Consider the following 23,753-nt stretch of genomic DNA (forward strand, 5'->3'; position numbering starts at 1 on the left):
ACTGTGGCGTGACCATCCCCCCTGGGGGGTGATTTCTTGCTTTCTATCTCTCTGTCTCTCTCTGTCTGGTGAGCCCACATGCCCTAAAACCAAAAAAAAAAAACCTCTCCAAAAAAAAAATTGGTGAGCTATATGTTTGGGAGTTTATTTCTGGGGACTCTATTCTGTTCCATTGGTCCTCCTGTCTATTTCTGTGCCAATACCATGTTGTTTTGATTACCATAGCTTTGTAGTATATTTTTGGGTTACGGAGTGAGGTGCCACACCCACTCCATTCTTCTTGCACAGGATTGCTTTGGCAATATGAGGTCTTTTACGATTCCAGACAAATTGTATGATTGTCTTTTCTAGATCTGTGAAGAATGTTCTAGTACTTTGACTGGGATTTCAAAAACAGAATTTCTAAAAATAGAATTTTTATTTTGATTATATTAATTCTTCCAATCCAGGAACATGGGATGTCCTTCCACTTTTTTGTGTCATTTTCAATTTCCATTTTTAGCTTCTCATAGTTTTCCTTGTGGAGGTTTTTAACTTCTTTGATTAGATTTTTTCCTAGGTATTTTATACTTTTTGTGCTATGGTAAGTGGAATTACTTTCTTCAGTTCTATCTCTGCCTGCTGTTCGTATATAAAAATAGTATAGATTTATATTTCATATATAAAAATAGTATGCTGATTTTGTATCCTGCCACTTTACTGTATTCATTTATTATAGTCAGGAACTTTTTCATGGATACCATTGGGCCTTCTATATGTACAATCATGTCATCTACAAATACAGATAATTTCACCTCTTTTTCTATTTGAATGCCTTTTATTTTATTCTCTTTTCTGATTGCATTGGGGAGTACTTCCAGTACTATATTGAAAAGGAGTGGAGAAAGTGGGCATTCTTGTCTTGTATCAGTTATTAGTGGAAAAGCTTTCAGCTTTTCCCCATTCAAGATGATGTTAGCTATGAGTTTTTCATGGATAGCTTTTATTGTGTTGAGGAATAACCCTTTTATGCCAATATTGCTGAGAGTCTTGATTGTGAAACGATGTTGCATTTTATCAAATGCTTTTTCTGTATGCTCATATGGATTTTATCTTTCTTTCTGTCAATATGGTGTATTACTTTTATGGTTTTGCATATGTTGAACCATCCTTCCTTCCCAGGAATAAAGCCTACCTGCTCGTGATGTATAATCTTTTTTATATATTGTTGGATATGATTTGCTAGTATCTTGTTGAGAATTTTTGTGTCTATATTCCTCAGAGATATTGGTCTATAGTTTTCTTCCTTGTCATGTCCTTGTCTGTTTTAAGGACAAGGGTGATGGAGGATTAATAGAGTGAATTTGGGAGAGTTCTATCCTTTTGGGTCTTTAGAAATAACTTGGGTAGAATGGGGGTTAACATTTCTTTAAAATTTTTCTAGATGGGGACCAGCAGTTAGCATAATGGCTTTGTTGCTGGACTCCCATGTAGTTGACCGCAGTTCGAGTCCCAGACCTGGTGGCTTAAACTTACTCTGGGCATGTGTGTGTGGGTGCCCACGATCCCCATAAGAGAATGGAGGAGAAGGGAATGTGGTGTGACCATCCCCCTGGGAGGGTGATTTCTTGCTTTCTGTCTCTGTCTCTCTCTGTGTTTTTCACAAGCACACATACACTGTAACAAAACATCTGAAAAAAAAAAAGTTTTGTAGAATTCAGAGGTGAAGCCATCAAGACTAGGGATTTTCTTTGTTGGGAGGTTATTTTTTACTGATTCAACCTCATGACTTGCAACGGGCCTATTCAGACTTTCTATGTTCTCCTGACTCAATCTTGATAGAATACATTTGTCCAGGAATTTTTCCATCTCATCCAGGTTTTCTTGTTTGTAGGCCTATCATTGTCCATAGTATCCTCTAATGACTTTTTGTATTTCTATTATGTCTGTTGGTATATTGCCTACTTCATTGTGAATTTGATTTAACTGGTTCCTTTTGCTCTTCTTAATTAGTCTAGCTATGGTGTTTCAATTTTGTTTATATTTTCAAAGAACCAGCTTTTACTTTCATTTATTTTCTGTATAGTTTGTTTATTTTCTATTTCATTTATTTCTGCTCAAATCTTTATTATTTCTTTTCTCCTAGAGCTTTTTTGGATATTTTGGTTGCTGCTTTTCCAGTTCTCTTAGGAATGATGTTAGGTTGTCCATTCTCCTTCTTTCTATCTTCTTCTTATGTGCACTGACTGCTATGAATTTCCCTCTTATGACTACTTCTGCAATGTCCCAAAGATTATGGAAACTCATGTATTCATTATAATTTGCTTCCATGGGTATTTTTATTTCAGTCTTTATTTCTTCAGTAGTTGTGAAGTCATTCAGGAGTAGGTTATTTAGTTCCCATGTATTTGTGTACTTTTGAGGATTTTTTCCCTGAAATTCATAACAAGTTTATTTCTATCATGGTTGGAGAAGATGCTGGATATAGTTTCTATGCCTTTGAATCTATAAAGGCTTGCCCTGTGCCCTATCATGTGGTCACTCTTTGAATAGGTTCCATGTGGGGATGAGAAAAAAAGTATATCTCATGGCTTTTGGGTGGAAGGTTCTATAGATGTCTGTTAAGTCCATTTGATTCATGGTATTTAGATCCTTTATCTCTTTGCTTATTTTTTTTTTCTAGATGATCTTATCCAAAGGAGATAGTGGGGTTTTGAGGTCTCAATAATTCATGTATTCAGTCTATCTCTCCATTTAGATCTAAGATTCTTTCCTTCATGTATTTGAGTGCTCCTGAGTTAGATGCAAAGGTATTTATAAGTGTTATATCTTCTTGATGGATTAGCCCTTTTCCTATTATATAATGCCCTTCTTTGTCTTTTCCTACAGTTTTTATTTTAAAGCCTATTTTGTCAGAAATTGGTATTGTGACTCTAACTCCTTCTTGGTTCCCATTTGCATGGAATACTTGTTTCCGGTCCTTTACTTTTAGTCACTTTAGTTTTTTATGTCTTTATCCATGAGGTGCATTTCTTGTAGGCAACAGATAAAGTGTTTCTGTTTTTTATTTTTTATTTATTTTTTAATCCATTCAGCCAGTCTTTCTCTTGATTGGAGAATTTAATCCATTAATATTCAGTGTTATTCGATATTTCTGGACTTGTCCCTACCTTTAAGTTGGCAATTGTCTTGGTTGTCTTTATTCTCTTATTTCTGTCTGTTCATTTTTTAGTTTTTCTGGAACAGGACTCTCTTCAGAATTTCTTGAAGAGCTGGTCTGACGTTGGTAAATTCTTTCAGGTGTCATTTGAGAAGATTTTAATCTTTTTTCCATATGAAGAAAAATCTTGCTGGATATAATAATCTTGCTTGAAATTGTTTCTCTCTTAACACTTTCAATATATCTTCCCATTCTTTCCTTGCTTGAATTGATTTCATTGAAAGGTCTGGTGTTAGCCTGATGGGATAATTGTTGTAAGTCACTTGACATTTTTCTCTTGACAGTTTTAGTATCTTGTCTTTATTTGTGGTTTTGGCCAATCTGGCTAAGATGTGCTGTAGAAAGGATCTTCTTGGATTGATTCTACTTGGGGTCTCTTTGTATTTCTTGGGTCTGGATGTTTGAGTGCTTCTCTAGATTTGGAAAGTTTTCTTCTGGGATTTCATGGAATAAGTTTTCAATGCCCTTATTAGGTTCTTCAAATTTTTGGATACCAATTATTCGGATGTATATATGTTTAATGAATCCAGTATTTCTCATATATTAACCTCATTTTATTTTTGTTTTGTTATTTTTTTCTATCTTTTTGGTATTTTTTTTTCTTTCCTTTTTTCTTCTTTTTTTTGAGAAGTTTTTGCTATAGGGCACATGCTTTTGCCAGAAAGAGAGAGACAAAAAGACATAAAGTGAGAAATCACCCCCCCCCCAGGGGAGATGGCCACAATCCCTCTCGTTCTTTCTCCTCTTGGGATATTGTGCATGCAAGCACATGCACCTGGCATGTGTTTAAGCCACCAGGTCCAGGACTTGAACTGCGGTTGACTACATGGGAGTCTAGCGACATAGCCATTACACCAACTGCTGGTCTATTAGGTAGTTTTTTTCTAGGTCAGAGGTTTTGTCATCTACGTCTGAGATTTTATCTTCAGCATGGTCTAATAGGCTTTTAATACTTTTGAGAGAGATTTAGATTTCCTGTATTACAGACTTCACCTCTAATAGTTTCATTTGATCTTTCTTATGGCATCCATTTCGTCTTTCAAATTGTGGAAGGACTTTCTCATCTCCTGGAATTTGTTGTCTCTTTTTTATTCCAACTCAGAGGGTTTTGTCACTATGAATGTTCTGAATTCTTTCTCTGACATTTTTAGTAACTTCTGTTTTTCAAAGAGGTGGAGTAGAGTTATTGTACTCTTTTGGTGGAGACATATTTCCATTTTTTTCAAACTTAAGGCTCTTCTGAGACTTCTAGCCATTGGGTAGTGTATTCACTTTTGGATAACTTTTTGGAGAATGTTTCTAACACTGGAATCTAGTTTGCTTCCCTTTTGCTGTGGATTGCTTCTGTGACAAAGTCTCTCTTCTGCCGTGTTTAGCAATGTGGTCCCCATGGGAGGGGTTTTCTATTCAGGTTCTGAAGAGCAGTTTCTCCTTTTTTGCAGTAGGTTCAGTATGGAGCGAGGATCTCAGGGAGCCTCACGATGCTAGGATATTTGAAAACTATGATTCTAGACCTGTCTAGTCCCTCTGGGTGGATAGATGATCAAGACAGGATGATGATATAAGAGGGAAGAAAGAAATATGAAAGAGGAAAAAAATTTTAGGGAGGCTGCAGATGGAATTGGACTCTGGTTGAGAGCTGAGAGCTGCCCTATGGGGTAAGGAGAAGTAAAGAATCAGCAAAAGAAAGAATGAAAAAAAAACCAGCTTAACTTGCTGATGTGGTGGGAGGGGGGCTCTGAAAAAGGAAATTGGGGCTCAATCTGGAGCCAATGGCTGGCCCTGCTTCAGTTTCCCTGACTGGGCAGAGAGCTGCAGATGAAAGTGAGCTCTGCTTGAGAGCTGAGAGCTGTTCTTGCTGGCAAGGAGGAGGGGAGCTCTCACTAAGTATATTTTAAAGGAATAAGTTTTGGGACCAGCAGATGATGAAATGATTACATTGCTAGACATCCATGGAGTCAACCACAGTTTGAGCCCCCATTGGCAGCGTAAATTCACGCTGGGCACGGGTAATCCCTTTTCCTTCAATCTCAAGATTCTTGACATGATACATATATACATAATTTTTAAACCACTGAGTCTGGGCCTTGAACCATGGAGTTGGCCATGTGGGATCCAGTGCCTTAACTTCCATGCTACCTGCTGGCCCTGAGATAACTAACAACTTTTAAGCTCTAGTTTAGGAATCAGTCAATGGTGTGGTGGTTACAGTCACTGGATCCTACTTGGCCAACTGCGTGATTTGAGTCAGACCTGGCAGCTTGAAAAACATTCCAGCCATATGTGTATGCATGCTTGAAATCCTGAAAGGTAGGAGAAATGGAGAAGAAATTGCTATGTTCCCTATAGAGAGTGTTTTCTTACTTTCTCTCTATATATTACCAGTAAGTGATTGATCCTTTGGGGAAAAAAAGAAGATTCTGGCTTAAGTCTATGTTTGTTTGTTTTTAACTGAACACATCAATGGACACACACACAGACACCCTACATATGTTGGAAAAATAGCTTAGGGTAGTTGTTGATTGTCCAGGGCCAGACTTTCTGGTTCTGAATCCTGGATCTGCCTATCACAGGCTGTGTGACTTTGTGCAAGTCACTTGATCCCTCTGTGTTTTAAATTCTATATCTTTAAAGTTGGATAATAGACCTTATGCCATAGGGTTTTATAAGAATTAAATAGATTGACATTTATAAGGCTCTTAGGACAGACTGCTGAGAATATAGACAATGGTATATAATGTTTCTATTTTAATTATCTCCAATTACCTATAGTTTTACAAAAATGATATTACATTGTAAATATATTACAATTTGTATTTTGCCAATCTTTTTCTTTTTTGGAAAAGCTGCTTCTTCATATTTCTCTTGTATGTTGAGGTCTTTGAGGGTGTTCCATAAATACTAGCTTTCCTTTTCCATTGGAATTGCATATCCATTGAGAAATAAGACAGATGAGTATGGTAGATGAAACTCAAAATATCACTTAGCACCAAATAAGGTGATATTCGGTAATGTGGTTTATTTCTGTTCTGAAGATTCCAGTAAGTAATCTGCAGACAACTAACTTCCCCATTAGGTCACTGGATCACCTCAGCTTTCAGCCATGGAGTAGGCGAAGGCATGGAGGTATGGAAGGAGTGTGAAGCTGGTGAAACGCCGTCTACGTAGAAAAAAATAATGAGAATGAAGAATAATAATATTATCATTATTTCCTTTTACCATAGAAAAGCTTTACTATTTTATTTTATGTACTGTTTTGCTCTGATTATTTAAATATTCTAACATGCCACTTCATGGTAACCAAGACTACACATGTACTATCAACACAGCTCTTTGGCCATTTTGCCCACACATACAACCTACATACACAAACTGGGTATTCCTTACATGTAAAGCACTGGTGACTATGACTGTGGTTACATGATACAAATGTGATTAATTAATGTTTTTGAGTTATTTAAAAATCAGTTGCTTTGGTGACAGAATAACATCTTATTGGGGATTATTTAGAGATTGCAATGTGTATGCGTGTAAAGCCGGGAGCTGCCTAATTATGTAATAGTTGTCTCCTGAATCTTTTATTACTGAAAATAAAAACAACATTGAGAACTAAAGTATAGTACCCACTAATTTGGATAGTTCATCTTCACTGTTGGTCGTGTGCTAGTTTTGCATACATTTAAGACATACTGTCTTGTTTAATTTTACAGCCACAATTTTGGTTGTGTTGGTTATTTGTTTTTCTGGTCTCACCTCTATTCTTTCCCATCTTCTGACCCTCCCTGTCTATATCCCAGGGGACTATTTCTAAAAATGGAAGTTTCCCAGGCTCTCTTGTAATCTGACTTTCTGTTAGGTGTGTCTAGGAGAAGTATTGGTGTGAAATTGGGGCTGTGAGGAAGAAAAAGTCAGTACATTCCCCACCTCCATACTTAAAGCACTAGTTGACAGTGGCTTTGTGTTTTCAAGGTCTCAAGTGCTGGACCAGGTTGGCTGAACACTTTTTTCTGAGTGGGAAAGGCTGTAGCTTAGAAATAGATGCAATAACAAACACACAAAGACACACAAGTATAGAAAAAAGAGGATTGGGTGGGCCTCGCTTCTCTGATAGAGAAACGGTGACCCAGAACCGGCTCCAGGTTTATTCTTTTAAAGGGTAGAAGATGGGGGAAGAGGAAGTGGAATGCAAAGGAAATGGAATGCAAAGCCAGTTGTTCTGGGATGTTAATTGTCTGAAAACTGCTGGCACCATGTGATTTCCCTGATTTTTATGGAGGGAGAATCTGATATGCACATCTAGCTTACTTTAGCTTCATACTTCCCAGCGGTATTGGCTATCAGGTATTGACAACAACAGGAAGATAAATGATAATAGGCAGATAGCGCTTTCGTATGTCAATACTTCTCAATAGCCATTGCTAGAGTAGCTCACATGGACGCTTCTGCATGTGTCCAAAGGTCACACCTTGTTTTCGCAGATTGACTGCCCTCCACTTTTTTTTTTTTTTTAAATTCGAGTTTGTGGAGTTGGATGGTTGTTGTATGGAGTTTTTGTTGGGTGATTTTGTAGACTAGTAGAAAAATAAATATAAGTAAGATTATTGATATAATTATTTTTAAGGAATACTATAAGGAGTGATAAAGTATGTTATAAAGAGTAGCATCTTTAAGTTGATTTAAAACATTAGAGGCAAAATTAGAAGAATTAAATAAAGGTAGAAAATTATTTTGTAACTATGATTTGTTTATGAAGATGTTTTATATTTATAGAAATATTGTTAAAGACTATATTTTATGGAGACGGTTTTGAATAGAAGTTTAGTTTTAATGTCTGTCATATGGCAAAGGAGTTATATTGATATGTTGAGATGTATGACATTTTAAGACTTTGTAATTGTATTTTAAACATTTTTTAGGTTATTTATAGTAGTTTTAAGTTTTTGTAAATGGATAGTAATATATTTATTAATATTTGATTGGGTGTTTATTATATGAGCAGTATTATATGAGTGAGAGTATTGACAAAAATGGCGGCATGAGTTTGTGACTTAAAGTGACTGCCAGTGTTGTTAGGGAGGCAATTACAACTGATTGTAGTGAGAATTTTGAAAATGACTGTTTCTAAATTTTTTTTGGTTTAGTTAATTGACTGAGGATTTTGCGTAACACTTGAAGCTTAAACGTTTGAGGGGGAAATTGTGAGTTTTTACTGGATAAAATTTTGGAGTGATTAAGAACCATGGCAATTTTCTAAAGTTTTTTTTTTGTTGTTGGTGGCTATTAGGGGTTGTTAAGATACTAGAAATAATTTTTTTTTCGTAATAGGTTGCTTAGAATAAGACTAGTTATAAATTTGGTGTTGTGAGAGGTAATTTTGACTGGTGAAATGTAATAATATAAAATTTAGGTAGGGCAATGGTTTTTTAGAATTAAATTTAAATGGAACGACAATGTTGGGCATGAAGTGGAAATATGGTAATGTCAGAAAAGGATTTATTTTTAAAGGTGGTATGTTGTAAAAGTAATGCAATTTAATGTGTGTGGGTTTTGTTATAGAATTGTATATGGGCTTTTTTTACTTTTTAAATAATTTGTATACAAGAGTTTTGTGTGAAGAAAAGACAAATAGGAGGTTGAATAGTTAAATTTTACTCACTGATTGTTAAGGTTATTAGCAGAGTTTTTTTTTTTTTTTTAGTTGACTTGAATTACTTGTGAATATTTTAATTTTTGGATTTCTTTTTTAAGTGACTGGATGTAATATGGGAGGATTTGGAATATAGGCTTACTATGTTTTATTTTGATGTGTATTGGGGAGTGCACTTAAATTTGAGTGGCTATAATACTTAGCAGGGCCAGAAATAGTAGGGGGCTGTAACTGGTAATTTTTTTTTTTTTTTTTGGTAAGTTGTTTGGCTTTTTGAGTTAGACAGTTAATTCGTTTTTATGTAGGGGGCTGAGGCTTTTTGTGTCGATTCTGTAATTGTTTTTGTTTGTTTTTTTTTTTGGTAATTTAGGTTTTGATTTTTTTTTTCCCCAGCTGTTTCCCTTCAGACACAGAGTGGGAGTGATTTCCCACTGTTATAAATCTCCAGGCTATATCTATCCACCACCACCATCCTGTTTGGTGCTTGAACTCTTCTGATACCGTTTAAAGTAGCTTCCCATGTTAAATTCCTGTATTAAAATATAACCTGTCATGAGCGCTATTTTCTTATCTGGACCTTCACAATGATACCGTCTCCATTTTGGAGATAAAGTGACTTGTACAAAAATTCACAACTAGTTAAAAGGAGGCTTTCAGACCTATGGTGCTAACTTTCAAGCCCAAGTATTTAAACTACTCTGCTGTACCAAAATGAAAGTCCAAATGAATAGTTTTCATTAATCTCCTCTTCCTATTTCTTAGCTCATTGCCTGCATTTTAGCCCTATTATCATTGTTTAATTATCTCTTCCAATAACTCAAAAGACCACTTGAGAGTAAGCACATATGTTATCACTGTTGTATTCTTAGCACCAAATATTGTGTTTGGAATGCAGTAGAGTCTTTCTTTTTTTAAAAAGAAATTAACTCAACTATATGTGTTTATTTAAATATTTATACATAGGACCAGCAGTTGGTGTAATGGCTATGTTGCTGGACTCCCATGTAGTCGAATGCAGTTCGAGTCCCGGACCCAGTGGCTTACTCACGCTGGGCAGAGAGGAAGATAGAGGAGAAGGGATTGCTGCGTGGCCATCCCCACGAGTGGGAGTGATTTCTTGCTTTCTGTCTCTCTATGTCTTTCTGGCGAGCACACACACCCTATAGCAAAAACCTCTCCAAAAAGAAAAAAAGAACATGGCCTAGAATCAGTGAATACACTTTCCCAAAGGTCATTGCTTCCCATAAGGTATTGCACAGTAGAAAACATAAATTCTTGTTAATTCTCAAAATGAGATACCAGTTATATTTCTTTTCTTTTCTTTCTTTTCTTTCTTTTTTTTTTTTGAGAGGTTTTTGCTATAGGGCACATATGCTTGCCAGGTAGAGAGAGACGGAAAGCGAGAAATCACCCCCCAGGGGGTTGGCCATGCCACAATCCCTTCTCCATTTTCCTCTCAGGATCTTGGGCACACAGGCACACTTGCCCGGCATGAATTCAAGTCACTGGGTCCGGGACTTGAACTGTGGTCGACTACATGGGAGTTCAGTGACATAGCCATTCCGCTAATCACTGGTCCCGATGTCAGTTATAGTTCTAAGCTATATATAATTTACACTATGTCAACAGTGAATCTTACTATCACTGTGTGTCCAACTTAGAGCAAGAAAAAATCAGTAAGAATGTCATTTAAAAAAGTCAAACAGCTTTAAACTTGAATAATTTACATGTTTACCTTATACAATGTAAAAGTACTTTTCACCTAAAACACTTAAAATATATAATCAAGTACATTGTATTTAAACAAAATAGAAAATGTTTTGAGTATCAAACAGTATCTACCTTGTAGATAACATCTTTATCTAACACTGCCACTGTGTTAGCAACTCTTAAATGACCTCGAGCTGGAAGAAAATCTGTTCTTAAAGTGTGTAAATCAGAAAATTTGGCACTAGATCTCATTTGGAAGTAGTACTCATGTAAAAATAATGGTATAATCCTGTCATTTTCAGTGAATGAATTCCTATTAGGAAGCAGCTTTTTGAAAGTTTTTAGTTATGCTAATTTCATTCTACCATTATAGTCTTCTGACCTGCCTTAATTCAGGAGACATCTACACTTTAGGTTAAGGAATGATTACTACCCAAACCCGAAAACTTAATAGTACCAATATAAGTAACTCCAATTTGATTCTGATCATGAACAAAAGTCATAATGGTTACCACTGAAAACAGTCATTTTTAGGACCAGCAAGATCCTTGGTGGTTAAAGTGCTGGATTCTCACATGGCCGATCATGGTTGGAGTACTGGACATGGCATCTTGAAAATCGTGCCTGGCACCTATGCATGTGCACCCCAAATCCCAGGAAGAATGTGGGCAGCCACCCTGGGGGATGATTTCTCACTTTGCCTCCCTCTCTGGTGAGCACAAGTACCCTGTGGCAAAAAAGAAACCTTAAAAAAAAAAAAGCCACATTTTTAACACTGTTCTATTTACAATACTTTATATAATAAATAACTTGCAGCAATATAGTGACATTCCTCAAGTTTCTTTCCACAAATTTCTAGAGATTTCTTGTTACATCCGTTCACAAAGACATAGCAAATGCAAGTTTACACTGTGAGAAAACTGGATTCAGGACTACTTCACTATTTTCTGTTAAGGCTTAATCGTCCTGTGAACATCTTTGTCTCTCCACATTAGTACAAAGAACTAAATGCAGAAGAATCTTAATAAATATTTCTGGAATGAATGAAAAATCATTACTGCCACTGAATGAGTCTATTTTTCCTTATCTATGATGTTGAAATATCTCTGCCTACCTTTCAATATTATTAGGAAGTTCGAGTTACAAAATTTACTTAAGACTTTTAGTACATTGGCTGGAATAAAATAGTCACTCTAAGTGTTGAAAAAACATGGCTAGGGACTAGTAGTTAGCATAATGGCTATGTTGCTGGACTCCCATGTAGTCAACCACAGTTTGAATCCTGGACCTGGTGGTTTAAACTCACACTGGGCTTGTGTGTGTGTGCCCAAGATCCTGAGAGAAGGGAGGAGAAGGGATCGTGGTGTGACCCTCCTCCCTGGGGGATGATTTCTTGCTTTCTGTCTTTCTGTCTCTGTCTTTCTGGCAAGTGCACGTGCCCTATAGGAAAAAAAAAAACCTTAAAAAAAAAAAAAAGAAAAGAAAAGAAAACCCATAGCTCATCTGGGATTAAACCCAGGCTAACTGGATTCCAAGATCTGATGTTTAGTCTATATCTCATTGCCTCCCAACATCCATTAATGTGAATGAAAAACTATGTAAGTAAATGGGTTGGGAAAAGAATCTAAGCATTTTATTAGATTTTGAGTTTTTTGGGGGGAGCTTTATAAACAGATACAGTCTTGTCTCTTTGAGACACATTATTTACTTGGCATAAATTAAATATGAGTTCCAGTTTTTGCATTGCACGGTGAAATCCTATGTATGGACAATATTTGCTGGTCCAGTTAAGTTTCTCCCCTGGTTTTTCCTACAGTGATGTAGACTTAGAAATCCCTCTGGATGTAGAAAGTGAAATAATGTCTATTTTAAAAGGCAGATTTGCAGAATCCATTAACTTATTCTTTGATTACTGACAAAAATGAAGGATAGAAATAAAATAATGTAGTAGGCATCATATAAAAAGTCATTGTTGATTCTACACATACTTCATTGACATGTACTTGCTTGGCCTGGTATTGGCTGGAATTGTTTCAGCTGAATATCACCCAAGAGGCTGTTCTTTTTTCAAAGAGCTCAGAGCCTTTTAGAAATCCTCGAAATAGTGATTTGCTTAATATTTTTGCTGGTGTGACTCATTTATTTTTTCTCCAGAGAAAAGATGGTCTCCTAAGTCTTCTTCATGTATGTACTACCAGCTTTGCCATGTTAAAGCAAAGCCTTTATTTTAATTCAATAGTATAGGATAATGCGAAATGAAATGCATGCTTTTTTTTTTTCCCTAGCTGATTTCTAATAATTACAAATGGTGCCAAAATACTTAAGATTGGGGAAAGAGCACACACAAGACTATTTATTTGTTCTGTTTTTTTAAAAAAATGTATTCTCTTATTATCGAGACATGTCATTAGGGTCTGGCAACCAAGGAGTATCAAAAACTACAGTGCTGGTGATGAGTGGGTGTAGAGTTTCAGTCGTGCGACATGATCATGTTCTAGGGTCTGCTGTACAACATGTATATATAACTGGTTATTCTACACGGCACATGAAAAATGTGTTAAGAGAATAGATTTCTGATTATGTGTTCTTAACCAAAATAAAACAACCCAGAATCTGTGACCGGTAGGCATGAAAGAAGCTCAACTACATTTGCATGAAAGAACATATTGAAGCATTACCTGTTCCCATTCGAATGCTGAGAAGAGAAATGAAGAGAAATAAGTAAGTTAGAGAAATTAAGTGATTCTCTATTTAGTAAGACTTCAGCCAGTCATTTTCATTAGCAGTGATGATTGATAGGGATTTGTTGGGACCACTCTGTGGTTCCAGGAGCCGAAGTCGTGGAGTAAACAACACTGTGCTAACAAAAGGGAACTGTTCACATGCCTGGCACTTGTCCTCCCTTGGGAATATGAAGAAACAATACACACATTCCCTGATTTGGAGCCAAAGTCTCAGTTGTGACTGTGACCTTAACTATTGGATTTTATGAATTTGGTTGAATACATGGACTAGATTATGTTTATTCATTTAATTATTCTGAATGTTTTCAAAAGATCTGAAAAGATAAAAATGTTTTTACTGTATCAGCTGGCAAATTAGGGAAAGTTTAGGGTTAATCACATATTTCTTTCTAAGTGCTTAGTTTTAAATACTACTTCTTATCTTAGTCGATTGTTTATAAAACTTCTCTTGGGACCAGCAGTTGGTGTAATGGCTATGTCACTGGACTTCCATGTAGTCAATCGCAGTTCAAGTCCTGGACCCAGTGGCTTAAACACATGTTGGGCACATGTGCGTGTGTGCCCAAGATCCCAAGAGGAGAATGGAGGAGAAGGGATTGCGGCATAGCCATCCCCCATGGGGGGGTGAGTTCTCGTTTTCTGTCTCTCTTTCTGGTGAGTGCACGTACTCTATAGCAAAAACCTCTAAAAAAAATAAAAAATAGAAAAACCTTCTCTTAATACGGTATAAACATTTTGAAACAAAACTTTTCACTGGACTCCCAAGTAGTCGATTGCAGTTCAAGTCCTGGACCCAGTGGCTTAAACACATGTTGGGCACATGTGCGTGTGTGCCCAAGATCCCAAGAGGAGAATGGAGGAGAAGGGATTGCGGCATAGCCATCCCCCATGGGGGGGTGAGTTCTCGTTTTCTGTCTCTCTTTCTGGTGAGTGCACGTACTCTATAGCAAAAACCTCTAAAAAAAATAAAAAATAGAAAAACCTTCTCTTAATACGGTATAAACATTTTGAAACAAAACTTTAGGGCATGGTGACAAAGCCTAATCCAGATTCTTATTTGGTGTCACAATTTTTGGAAGGAACTACAGAATCCTCCCAGATGGAGATTTTCTGGAGCACTAACTCCAGCTTCTATGCCCTCCCGACTACATATGAAAAATAAGCACTTATAATGGCCATGTTTTCAGCCACTATAAAGTGAAGACAACTTTGACGTAGAAGAGAAAACGTTTTCTCTCATATTGTTTGATAGGGTGACTATACTGGGCTCAGATACTGGTAAAGAGGTATACAAGGAAATAAGACAGGAGAGAAAATAGGTTCTTGGTCTCTGAAAGCATGAGAAGAGAGGACCAAGTGCACCTGAGAGTTTGTTGCCAAACCATGTCTGGTATATGATTAAACCATAACAGTATCTACTGTTTTCAAAAATTATCTAATTTTGAAGTTATCCCATTGTATTGGTTTTTCCCAAACCAGTGTTATATGCTTGCATTTACAAGTAAGGTGATTTGGAATTTTATGTGGGGAATTTCAGAGTAGGTTCATTTGGGGGCCACAGGTGGCATGGTGGTTAAGGCACTAGCCTCCCACATGGTTGACTATGACTCATGTCCTCAACCTGTTGTCTTGCTTTCTCACTTTCCTGCTCTCTCTCTGTCTTTCTCAGGTGAGAGCAAGTGGCCTATAGCAAATTAAAATAATAGCAATAATGCTAAGTAAAATTAAGTAAATAATTCTTAAAAAAGAAAGAATAGGTTCATTTGTATGGCCATTAAGAATCATCAAGGGTGTCTCTATAACTTGTACCCATAAGCTCTAGATTTTTTCACCACTTACATACCAAACAAGTTGTATTTTCTCATATACTCTTTGGTTCTATTCTACATCATTTTATTTAAAGTTGTCTCTTTTTTTTTTTTTTTTGAGAGGTTTTTTTGCTACAGGTTATGTGTGCTTGCCAAAAAGACAGACTGAGACAGAGAGACAGAAAGTAAGAAATCACCCCTCGGGGGGATGGCCATGCTGCAATCCATTCTCCTCCATTCTCCTCTTGGGATCTTGGGCATGCATGCACACGCACCCAGCGTGAGTTTTAAGCCACCAGGTCCGGGACTTGAACCGTGGTCAACTATGTGGGAGTCCAGCAACATAGTCATTATGCCAACTGCTGGTCCCTAAAGTTATCTATGCCAATAAAAGAAGTGCTTTGGGTCTTTGTCCAAAATACCTTCCATGGAGAGTTATACTTCTCTAAGTATAGGACAGCTATACTTGTAGTAGTGTATTGTATACCTATATACAATATTTTCCTATTGGACAGCTATACCTGTATTGTTTCCTATTGAATTTGAGTGTTTAGCACAATGACTGCCACACAGTAGATTTTCAATAAATATTTGTTGTATTTGTAAGATAATGATTTGCACATGTTTAAGATTTAGCATATTTGAAGAGGTAAAGCACTTGGGTATTTAAAAATCAGTGCCATTCAAGGATCATTTATTGAATTGATATTGTTCATAAGATTTTAATAATTTAATGCAGAGGATACTGTTAAAATACCATCTGGCAATTGAAATAGATTTACTAGAATAAGTATCATCAAAGTGAACTATTTTACTTTGGGTACAAAATGTTGTATTAGTTTCAAGAAACAAAATAGACAAAATATTTGGCAAAGAGTTAATAAAATTTAATAGTGCTTAAGTCATTTTTTTTTTGTCCTACCTATAAAAATAAATGACTAAATAGTACATACACATACAGATACACATCCATGACAACCTACTATATATATAGCTCTGTTTATATTATTGGTCTTCTAAATCTTACATCTTAACTTGAAATTGCAGGACTCTTTTCCAGATCATAGAATTATTTATTATTTTTACTTAGGCTATTTTCATGATTAAAATTCCATGTCTCCCCAGGTTTCCATGAATCAGCAGTCCCCCAGTAAGTGTTTCCCTTCCTGAGACTCCAGGGAAGTTTTGGAATGCAAAGAACTTGAAGAAGGAACCTGGCCAAATAGAGATTTTTGTGTCTTGGAAGGCTTGCTGAAGCAGATTTTGAACATAAACACAAATCAAAGTTTGTGCGTTCTTAAAAGCAGCAATTTTCATGTAAGTCCAAGAAGTCACTTTGGTTCTATTTGTTTTGGCTAAATAAAAGAAAGAGCTTGTTTTAGCCACGTAGTCATTATTTTGTAAGGGGATTGTAACGATCTTTAATCTCACTAAGGAGTAGCTAAAGTTATTTGAGCTAATTTTTCAATAGAAAACCAACAGCTAAATTTTCTTTAACTCCATTATTTTCTAGATCCTAATCAAACATTTTGCAGGTATTTTTGTGATACAGTGGATTCCAATTTGTGAATTAGATTGAGTATTTTTTTTGAAAGAATGACAACTTATGATTTTGTCAGTAATTTAATATATTTTTGTTTTCTTAAAAGAGCAGAACTAAGACATATCAAGATTTAAAACATAAATACCTTGGAACACTCAGAAGAGCAACATGGGAGAAACTGAGAAAAGAATTGAAACTGATAGAATAAGATGTCTTTCCAAGGTGAAGGTATGGAGTTTTTTGTATGTGGATATATGTGTATGTACTATATATATATATATATACATTTCTTGTCAATGTAGTCATATCAGCATGTAGTGATCTAACATTAATGTCATGCTACCTGAATTACTGATACTTTCTTGCTTTTAAGAAGTTGGCTTTGTAACTGAGGGTGTTGAAATGGAATTATTTATTCAGGCAATTTAATGGGAAATGGTTTTGAGGGACTTAAATGGAAGACAGGATCTTCAAATTTTTAGTCACATATTATACTATGGTAGGATTTATTTCCTGGATCAAAGGCCAATTTAATGCTCATTCATCTGGGGTTTCTAACCCAGAAAAGTATAGAGCTCACTCCTAGAAAATAGAACATCATACAAAAATGCCTTGTTGACTTGTATGCAAAGTTTATTTCACAATGACCCAGTAAAACAAATGTTTTCTTCAAGTTTTGGCAACATAAGAATCATTCTTTTTTTTTTTTTTTTTTTTTTACTATTTTTTTTTTTTTTTGAGAGGTTTTCGCTATAGGGCGCGTGCGCTCGCCAGACAGACAGAGAGAGACATAGAGACAGAAAGCGAGAAATCACCCCCCAGGGGGGATGGTCACGCCGCAATCCCTTCTCCTCCATTCTCCTCTCGGGATCTTGGGCACGCACGCACACGTGCCCAGCGTGAGATTTAAGCCACCGGGTCCGAGACGCGAACCACGGTCGACTACGTGGGAGTCCAGCGACATAGCCATTACGCTAACTGCTGGTTCCCAAGAATCTGTCTTCATATGAAAAAAATATCCATTTTGTTGGCCATTATGGTAGTTTTGACTGTCTTAGAGTATATCATTTTTTCATCGCTTCGAAGTCATTTTATTTTCAAATAAAATTTGAATTTATTTTAAATTAAGGGATCTAGACATTTGTCTTGATTCTATAGCTAGTGCCTACAAATGGTCTCTAAAGACGCTGTTACTGATTATTTTCCTCTATCAAAAGTTTGTTTTCCTTTTATATATGTTCAGGATTTATTTATATCTATATTTATATCTATATTGATAGATACACACACACATAAACACACACTATATACTTACACAAGTGGCAAGTTTTAATAGAGATTGATAACATTTTTACCTGTTTCACAAATTGGTTTAATTATATGTGGTTATTAGGATTAAAGTATGCATGATGATGTTTCTATTCATCCTAATAATTTCAAGCTAATTGATTTGTAATTTATTTTTTGTTATATCCTTGACTATATCGTGAATGAATAAAAATAAATACATAAATCGAAAAAAAATTTAAAAAGAAAAATTTCACTTAATGTGCTGTGTTAATTATAAGTTTCTCCCCCTTAAATGATCAATTCTCATGTATTTTTTCTGTAATTAAGTGATTAAAAATAAGGATCTGGGTCCAGGCACTCTGATTTCCTATCTAAGTTCAGCTGCTTACCTGCTGTGTGATGTTGGACAAGTTTCTTAACCTCTGTGTGCTTCAATTTTCTCATCTGAAAAGGGTAGTAACAGTCCTACCTTATAGGATTTTATTTTTATTTTTTTAGTTTTGTTATTTGGCATGTGTACTTGCCAGAGAGAGGCAGAGAGAAAGAGAGAGGGTAAGTGAGAAATCATCCCCAGGGAGGGATGGCCATGCTGTAATCCCTTCTCCTCCTTTCTCCTCTCTAGATATTTTGGGCATGCACATACATGCACATGCACTCACACAGTATGCTTTTCAAGTTGCTGGGTCTAGAATTCGAACTTCATAATTGGCCATGTGGGATCCAGCTGTCCCAACGTCTATACCACATGCTGACCCAAAGGAATTCATTTTATTTTATTTTTCGTGCTTGAAAAATGACTAGAATATTGTAAACATTAAATAAATATTAGCTGTTATTATCAATAGTATTTGTGAAGAAAAGTCAAGTCAAGTGTATTTATAAATGATAGGTCTTTGGGACCAGCAGTTAGCGTAATGGCTATGTCGCTGGACTCCCATGTAGTCGACCGTGGCTCAAGTCTCGGACCCGGTAGCTTAAACTCACACCGGGCACGTGTGCGTGCATGCCCAAGATCTCTAGAAGAGAATGGAGGAGAAGGGATTGTGGTGTGGCCATCCCCTCTGGGGGGTAATTTCTCACTTTCTGTCCCTCCGTCTCTCTGTCTTTCCGGCGAGCGCACGCGCCCTATAGGAAAAAAATCTCTCAAAAAAAAAATAGTAATGGGTCTTAAGTTCAATTTTTGATTACTTTGGCACTTAGCAAGATTATACGTAAATGTTTTGGCAAAATATTGCAAGCACGAGTTTATCGGGTCAAAGTGAGAGGCAATTGCTTAATAATTAGTTTGATTTCTGTGCTTCTCTGAACTTAGAAATATGGTCATTGAGCAAAATTTTTAAGGAAGCATAAAAATACTGTCCTCAACAAATTTGCTTCAAACCCTAAGGCATGTCTGCTAAAAGACAGTGGGACTAGATTTACAAATAGTCATTTAACTCTAGACATGCATTAGAAGTGTCAGTGGTTTCTTTCACTCAGTGACTAGAACCAAATAATGCAGGTAACCTATCTAGGAGTGTCAGGGAAAGGGCATTGAAGTCATGGTTCATGTAGTTTCCTTTCTTAAAATGTTAAATAGAATAAAGTTTTTCCAAATCTGACTTGTATTTGTCTTTGTCATGGCTTTTAGACATAAAACCACTTGAAAATTGACTACTCTTAATAATATGCTGTGCAAAGGTTTACAGTGGAAAGAGAAACAGAATTTGTACACGTGACATTCAATACAAAAAGAGAGCTGGGCCAGTGTGTGCTGTGGTGGTTGACGTATTGAACTCCCCCATAGTCAACTACGGTTTAAGTCCCAGACCTGGAGACTTGAAACTCATGCCAAGGTGTGTGTGTGTGAGTGCCCAAACTCCCAAGGAGGAAATGGAGAAGGGATTGCGGTGTGGCCATCTCCCAAGGGAGTGATTTCTTACATTCTGTCTTTCAGTCTATCTCTGTTTCTCTGGTGAGTGCACATGCCCTATAGCAAAAATCTCTCTAAATACATAAATAAATAAAAAGATATTTGGAAATATACCTGTAGTATGTTGTAACTATATAATAGTTTTGACTAATATTAAGATTGATGTTCAAATTTTCTAGGGCTTTTTCACACACATTTCTGTTACTATTTCCTCAAATTAATCAGTCCAGATAACTTTTGGCTTAGATGTATGTTATAGTCTGAATACTTTTGTCCTCTGCCCAAATTGATAGGTTGAAATCCTAACCCCCCACAGTGGTGGTAGTAGGAAGTAGTCTTTGGGGGTGATTATTATAGGGGTGAAGTCATTATGAATGTAATCAGTGATCTAATAAAGTTGAAAGAGACCCCTTTCTCTCCTTGCATTATGCAGACACACTGAAAAGATGGTTCTCTATGAATCAATAAGCAGGTCCTTATCAGACACTTGACAATCTAGTGCATTAATCTTTATAGACTAAGCTGTGTTTTTAATCCTTTTACTTTTCATTATTTTTTGATATATAATTGTACATATTTGTGGATTGTAGTGTGATTTCTCTTACTCTGACTGCTCCTTTTTTTAAAATTTTTACAATAGGGCATGTGATCTTGCTGGAGAAAGAGACAGAGAGAGAGGGAGGGAGAGAAAGTGAGAGAGAGAGAGAGAGAGAGACAGAGAGAGAGAAAACAGCCCCCAGGGGAGATGACCATGCTGCAATTGTTCTCCTCCATTCTCCTCTTGGGATTTCGGGCACACATGTACATGTGCCCACTGTTTTCCAAGCTACCGATTTGGCACTCAAACTGGGCAGTTGACCAGATGGGATCCAGCTTCCTTAACCACCATGCCACCAGCTGGCTCCTCTGATCACTTCTTTAAGGTATTTTTGATAGTTACTCTTTTTATTTGATTGTTTTTATTTTAATATTTATTAATTTAATTCCATTTGTTATTATTATTTTTTAATTTGACTAGAGAGAAACAGAGGGAGAAAGGGAACATGAGAAAGCAAGCTGCCAGGTCCAGGACTCAACCCACGGTCAGCCATGTGAGAATCCAGCACCTTTAATCACCACACCACCTGCCTGTCCCTGATTATTTATTTATTTATTTATTTTAATTTTTTTTTTTTTTTGAGAGGTTGTTTGCTATAGGGTGTGTGTACTTTCCAGAAAGACAGAGAGACAGAAAGCAAGAAATCACCCCCTGGGGGGATGGCCATGCTGCAATTCCTTCTCCTCTAGTCTCCTCTCAGGATCTTGGGCATGCACACACATGTGCCCAGTGTGAGTTTAAGCTGCTGGGTCTGGGACTTGAACCCCGTCGACCGAGTGGGAGTCCATGACATAACCATTACACCATCTGCTGGTCCCAATACTCTTTTCCTAAAGTTTATTTATTCCTTTCTTCCAAGAGCAAGGGAGATGGAGAGACAGCACTGCCAACAGCATCTTGACACTGTGATCCAGCCCCAGCTTCAGCTAGCTCAGGGTCATGGGGAGATGTGTTCCTGGCTCACACAGGAAGGTTTCCAAATGCAAACCTGGAACCTTCCCATGTGAGTCAGTCTTGCAGATCATTTTTTTAAAAAAATTTTTCCTTTTATTATTTTTTTCATTTAATTTTCTCCCATACAGTCAATCACATTATTATTTGTCTTACAAAATGGATATTTAAACAGGTGAACATTTCTCCCTAGTACTGTTGATAAAACTACAAAATATCTTTTTAATCCTGCACCACAGTTCCATCCTCTTGGATACTTATTCTGTCATTAATTCATTAATTTAATGAACTTGTATTGGGTGCCTACTAGTCATTAGGCACCAAAGATACAAAAGTAAATAATATATGGCTCCTGTCTCTGAAGTGCTCACAGTATAATGAGGGAAGAAGTTACAGACACCCAAACGTAAATAAAGCACCATGGCAGAGATTGTAATAGAGGTAGGCACATGCAGTAGGGTGAGACAAGGAGTGAATACTTGAGGCTCCGTGGAGAACACTGAGGCACAAGAGACTTTCTGATAGCAGTAATAATGGAACCGACGCTTGAAAATTGTGCTTACACTTACCAGATCCACAGGGAGAGAAAAGCACTACAAGTGGAAGAACAGCATATTAAAGTACTGAAAAGTAAAACAGCATGAAGAATGAAAGGAATGGTAGGAAGAACATGATGTCCAGGGACAAGCAGCAGGAGATGATTCTTATATAGAGATTTTTCTATCTTAAAAAACAGGACTATTTGCCTATGGGAATTATAAAAATGTTTAAAAAGTGGCATTGTGTGCTAACTATGTATGTTATCGCTTCATCTGACAAATAATTAAGCTCCAAATTAGTGGTGGTGGCATGTGAAGGAGATGGACAGGATGAGAGGAGTCTAAAAATGATTACCATCACCTAAATTAAACATTTATGAATTTGAAAGATTTCAGCATGCTGTGGTACTTACAGCATGGGATTTAAGAGGAGAACATGCATACTCAAAAGAGTAGAAATTACCGGACAAAATCTCAAAAGGATTGGCCAAAGAAGAGACGAGTAGAAACAGTCCAGCAGGAACAAAGACATGGGAATGCAGGATGAAGAGACTAATGGTCTCAAATGACAGCAATGTCAAGTCAGTTGAGGACTAAGAAGTATCTACTGAATTTGGAAACTGGCAAGTTGATTATCATCTTTTATAGAGTGCCTTTAGGAGACAGTGGACTATAGCCAATGGATGAGTGAATGGAAGGATACGAAGTGCAGACAAATGATTTTAGACTATTCTTCCAAACAGCTTGATTGCAGCTCGAATAATTACAATCAGGGGCAAGGGAAGTTTTTGATTGTTTGCTTTTTGTTTTGTTTTATTTTAAAATATCTTTTTTTAAGTACTTGGGATATACTAGGAGTTAGCAGAGAGAGTCAGTAAAGAGTGTGAGGTTGAAAATAGAGGAGATGAAGCACTATACGATGGATCAAAATCTTAGAAATAGGAAGAATGTATTTAAAAGCGTAAGTGGAGGGACTTTATTGTAGAATAAAAGGGACATTGAACCTTTTAATACTAGAGGAAAATTAGAAGGAATGTGGATAGAGGTGAGTTTGAAGGTGAAGTTGATATCATTTGCCGGTCTTGAAAATTATGTAGCTAGTTGGAGACTGAGACATAGAATAATCTTGTTAATACTCTTGAACAAAATGTGCTTGATAGAAGTTAAATTGTGAGGTTGGCTCAAAATTGGGGTGTGAAAAGGGAAGTGAGGATTTTGAGGACTTGCATGTGCTGGTAAGGGAGTAGGCTAAAGATCTCCTGGGATGGAAATGTCATCAAGAATTATTTCAGGACAAACAGATGGCATAATGGTTACGTTACTGGACTTCCATGTAGTTGACTACAGTTCAAGTCCCAGACCAGGGCCTTAAAACTCACCAGGCACGTGTGCATGAGTGCCCAAAATCCCAACAGGAGAATGGAAGAGAAGGGTTTGTGGCATGACCATCCCCCCTGGGGGGGTTTATTTCTCACTTTCTGTCTCTCTCTGTCTCTTTGGTGAACACTTGCACCTTATAGCAAAAATTTCTCTCTCAAAAAAAAAAAAAAGAAAATATTGGGACCAGCAGTTGGCATAATGGCTATGTCGCTAGACTCCCATATAATTGACCATGGTTCGAGTTCCAGATCTGGTGGCTGAAACTCATGCCAGGTGTGTGTTCATGCATGCCCAAGATCCCGAGAGGAGAATGGAGGAGAAGGGTGTGTGGCGTGACCATCCCCCCTGGGGTGTGATTTCTCACTTTCTGTCTCTCTGTCTCTCTCTGTCTTTCTGGTGAGCGCATGCGCCCTATAGCAAAAACCTCTCTCA

The 23,753-nt window shown here is 36.8% G+C and overlaps 1 protein-coding gene across 1 annotated transcript in view; it reads left to right on the forward strand.

Annotated features, from left to right (window-relative positions):
* The first annotated feature begins 16,485 nt into the window (after window positions 1-16,485).
* The window catches only part of SLCO1A2 (solute carrier organic anion transporter family member 1A2), a 56,514-nt gene continuing 49,246 nt past the window's right edge, over window positions 16,486-23,753 (forward strand). Inside the window, exon 1 of the mRNA XM_027774443.1 lies at window positions 16,486-16,879. Coding sequence (XP_027630244.1) covers window positions 16,820-16,879 — 60 coding nt within the window. The 5' untranslated portion in view covers window positions 16,486-16,819. The remainder of the gene's footprint in view (window positions 16,880-23,753) is intronic.

Source organism: Tupaia chinensis, unplaced genomic scaffold, assembly GCF_000334495.1.
Source record: "Tupaia chinensis unplaced genomic scaffold, TupChi_1.0 Scaffold000434_1, whole genome shotgun sequence".
Taxonomy (NCBI): domain Eukaryota; kingdom Metazoa; phylum Chordata; class Mammalia; order Scandentia; family Tupaiidae; genus Tupaia; species Tupaia belangeri.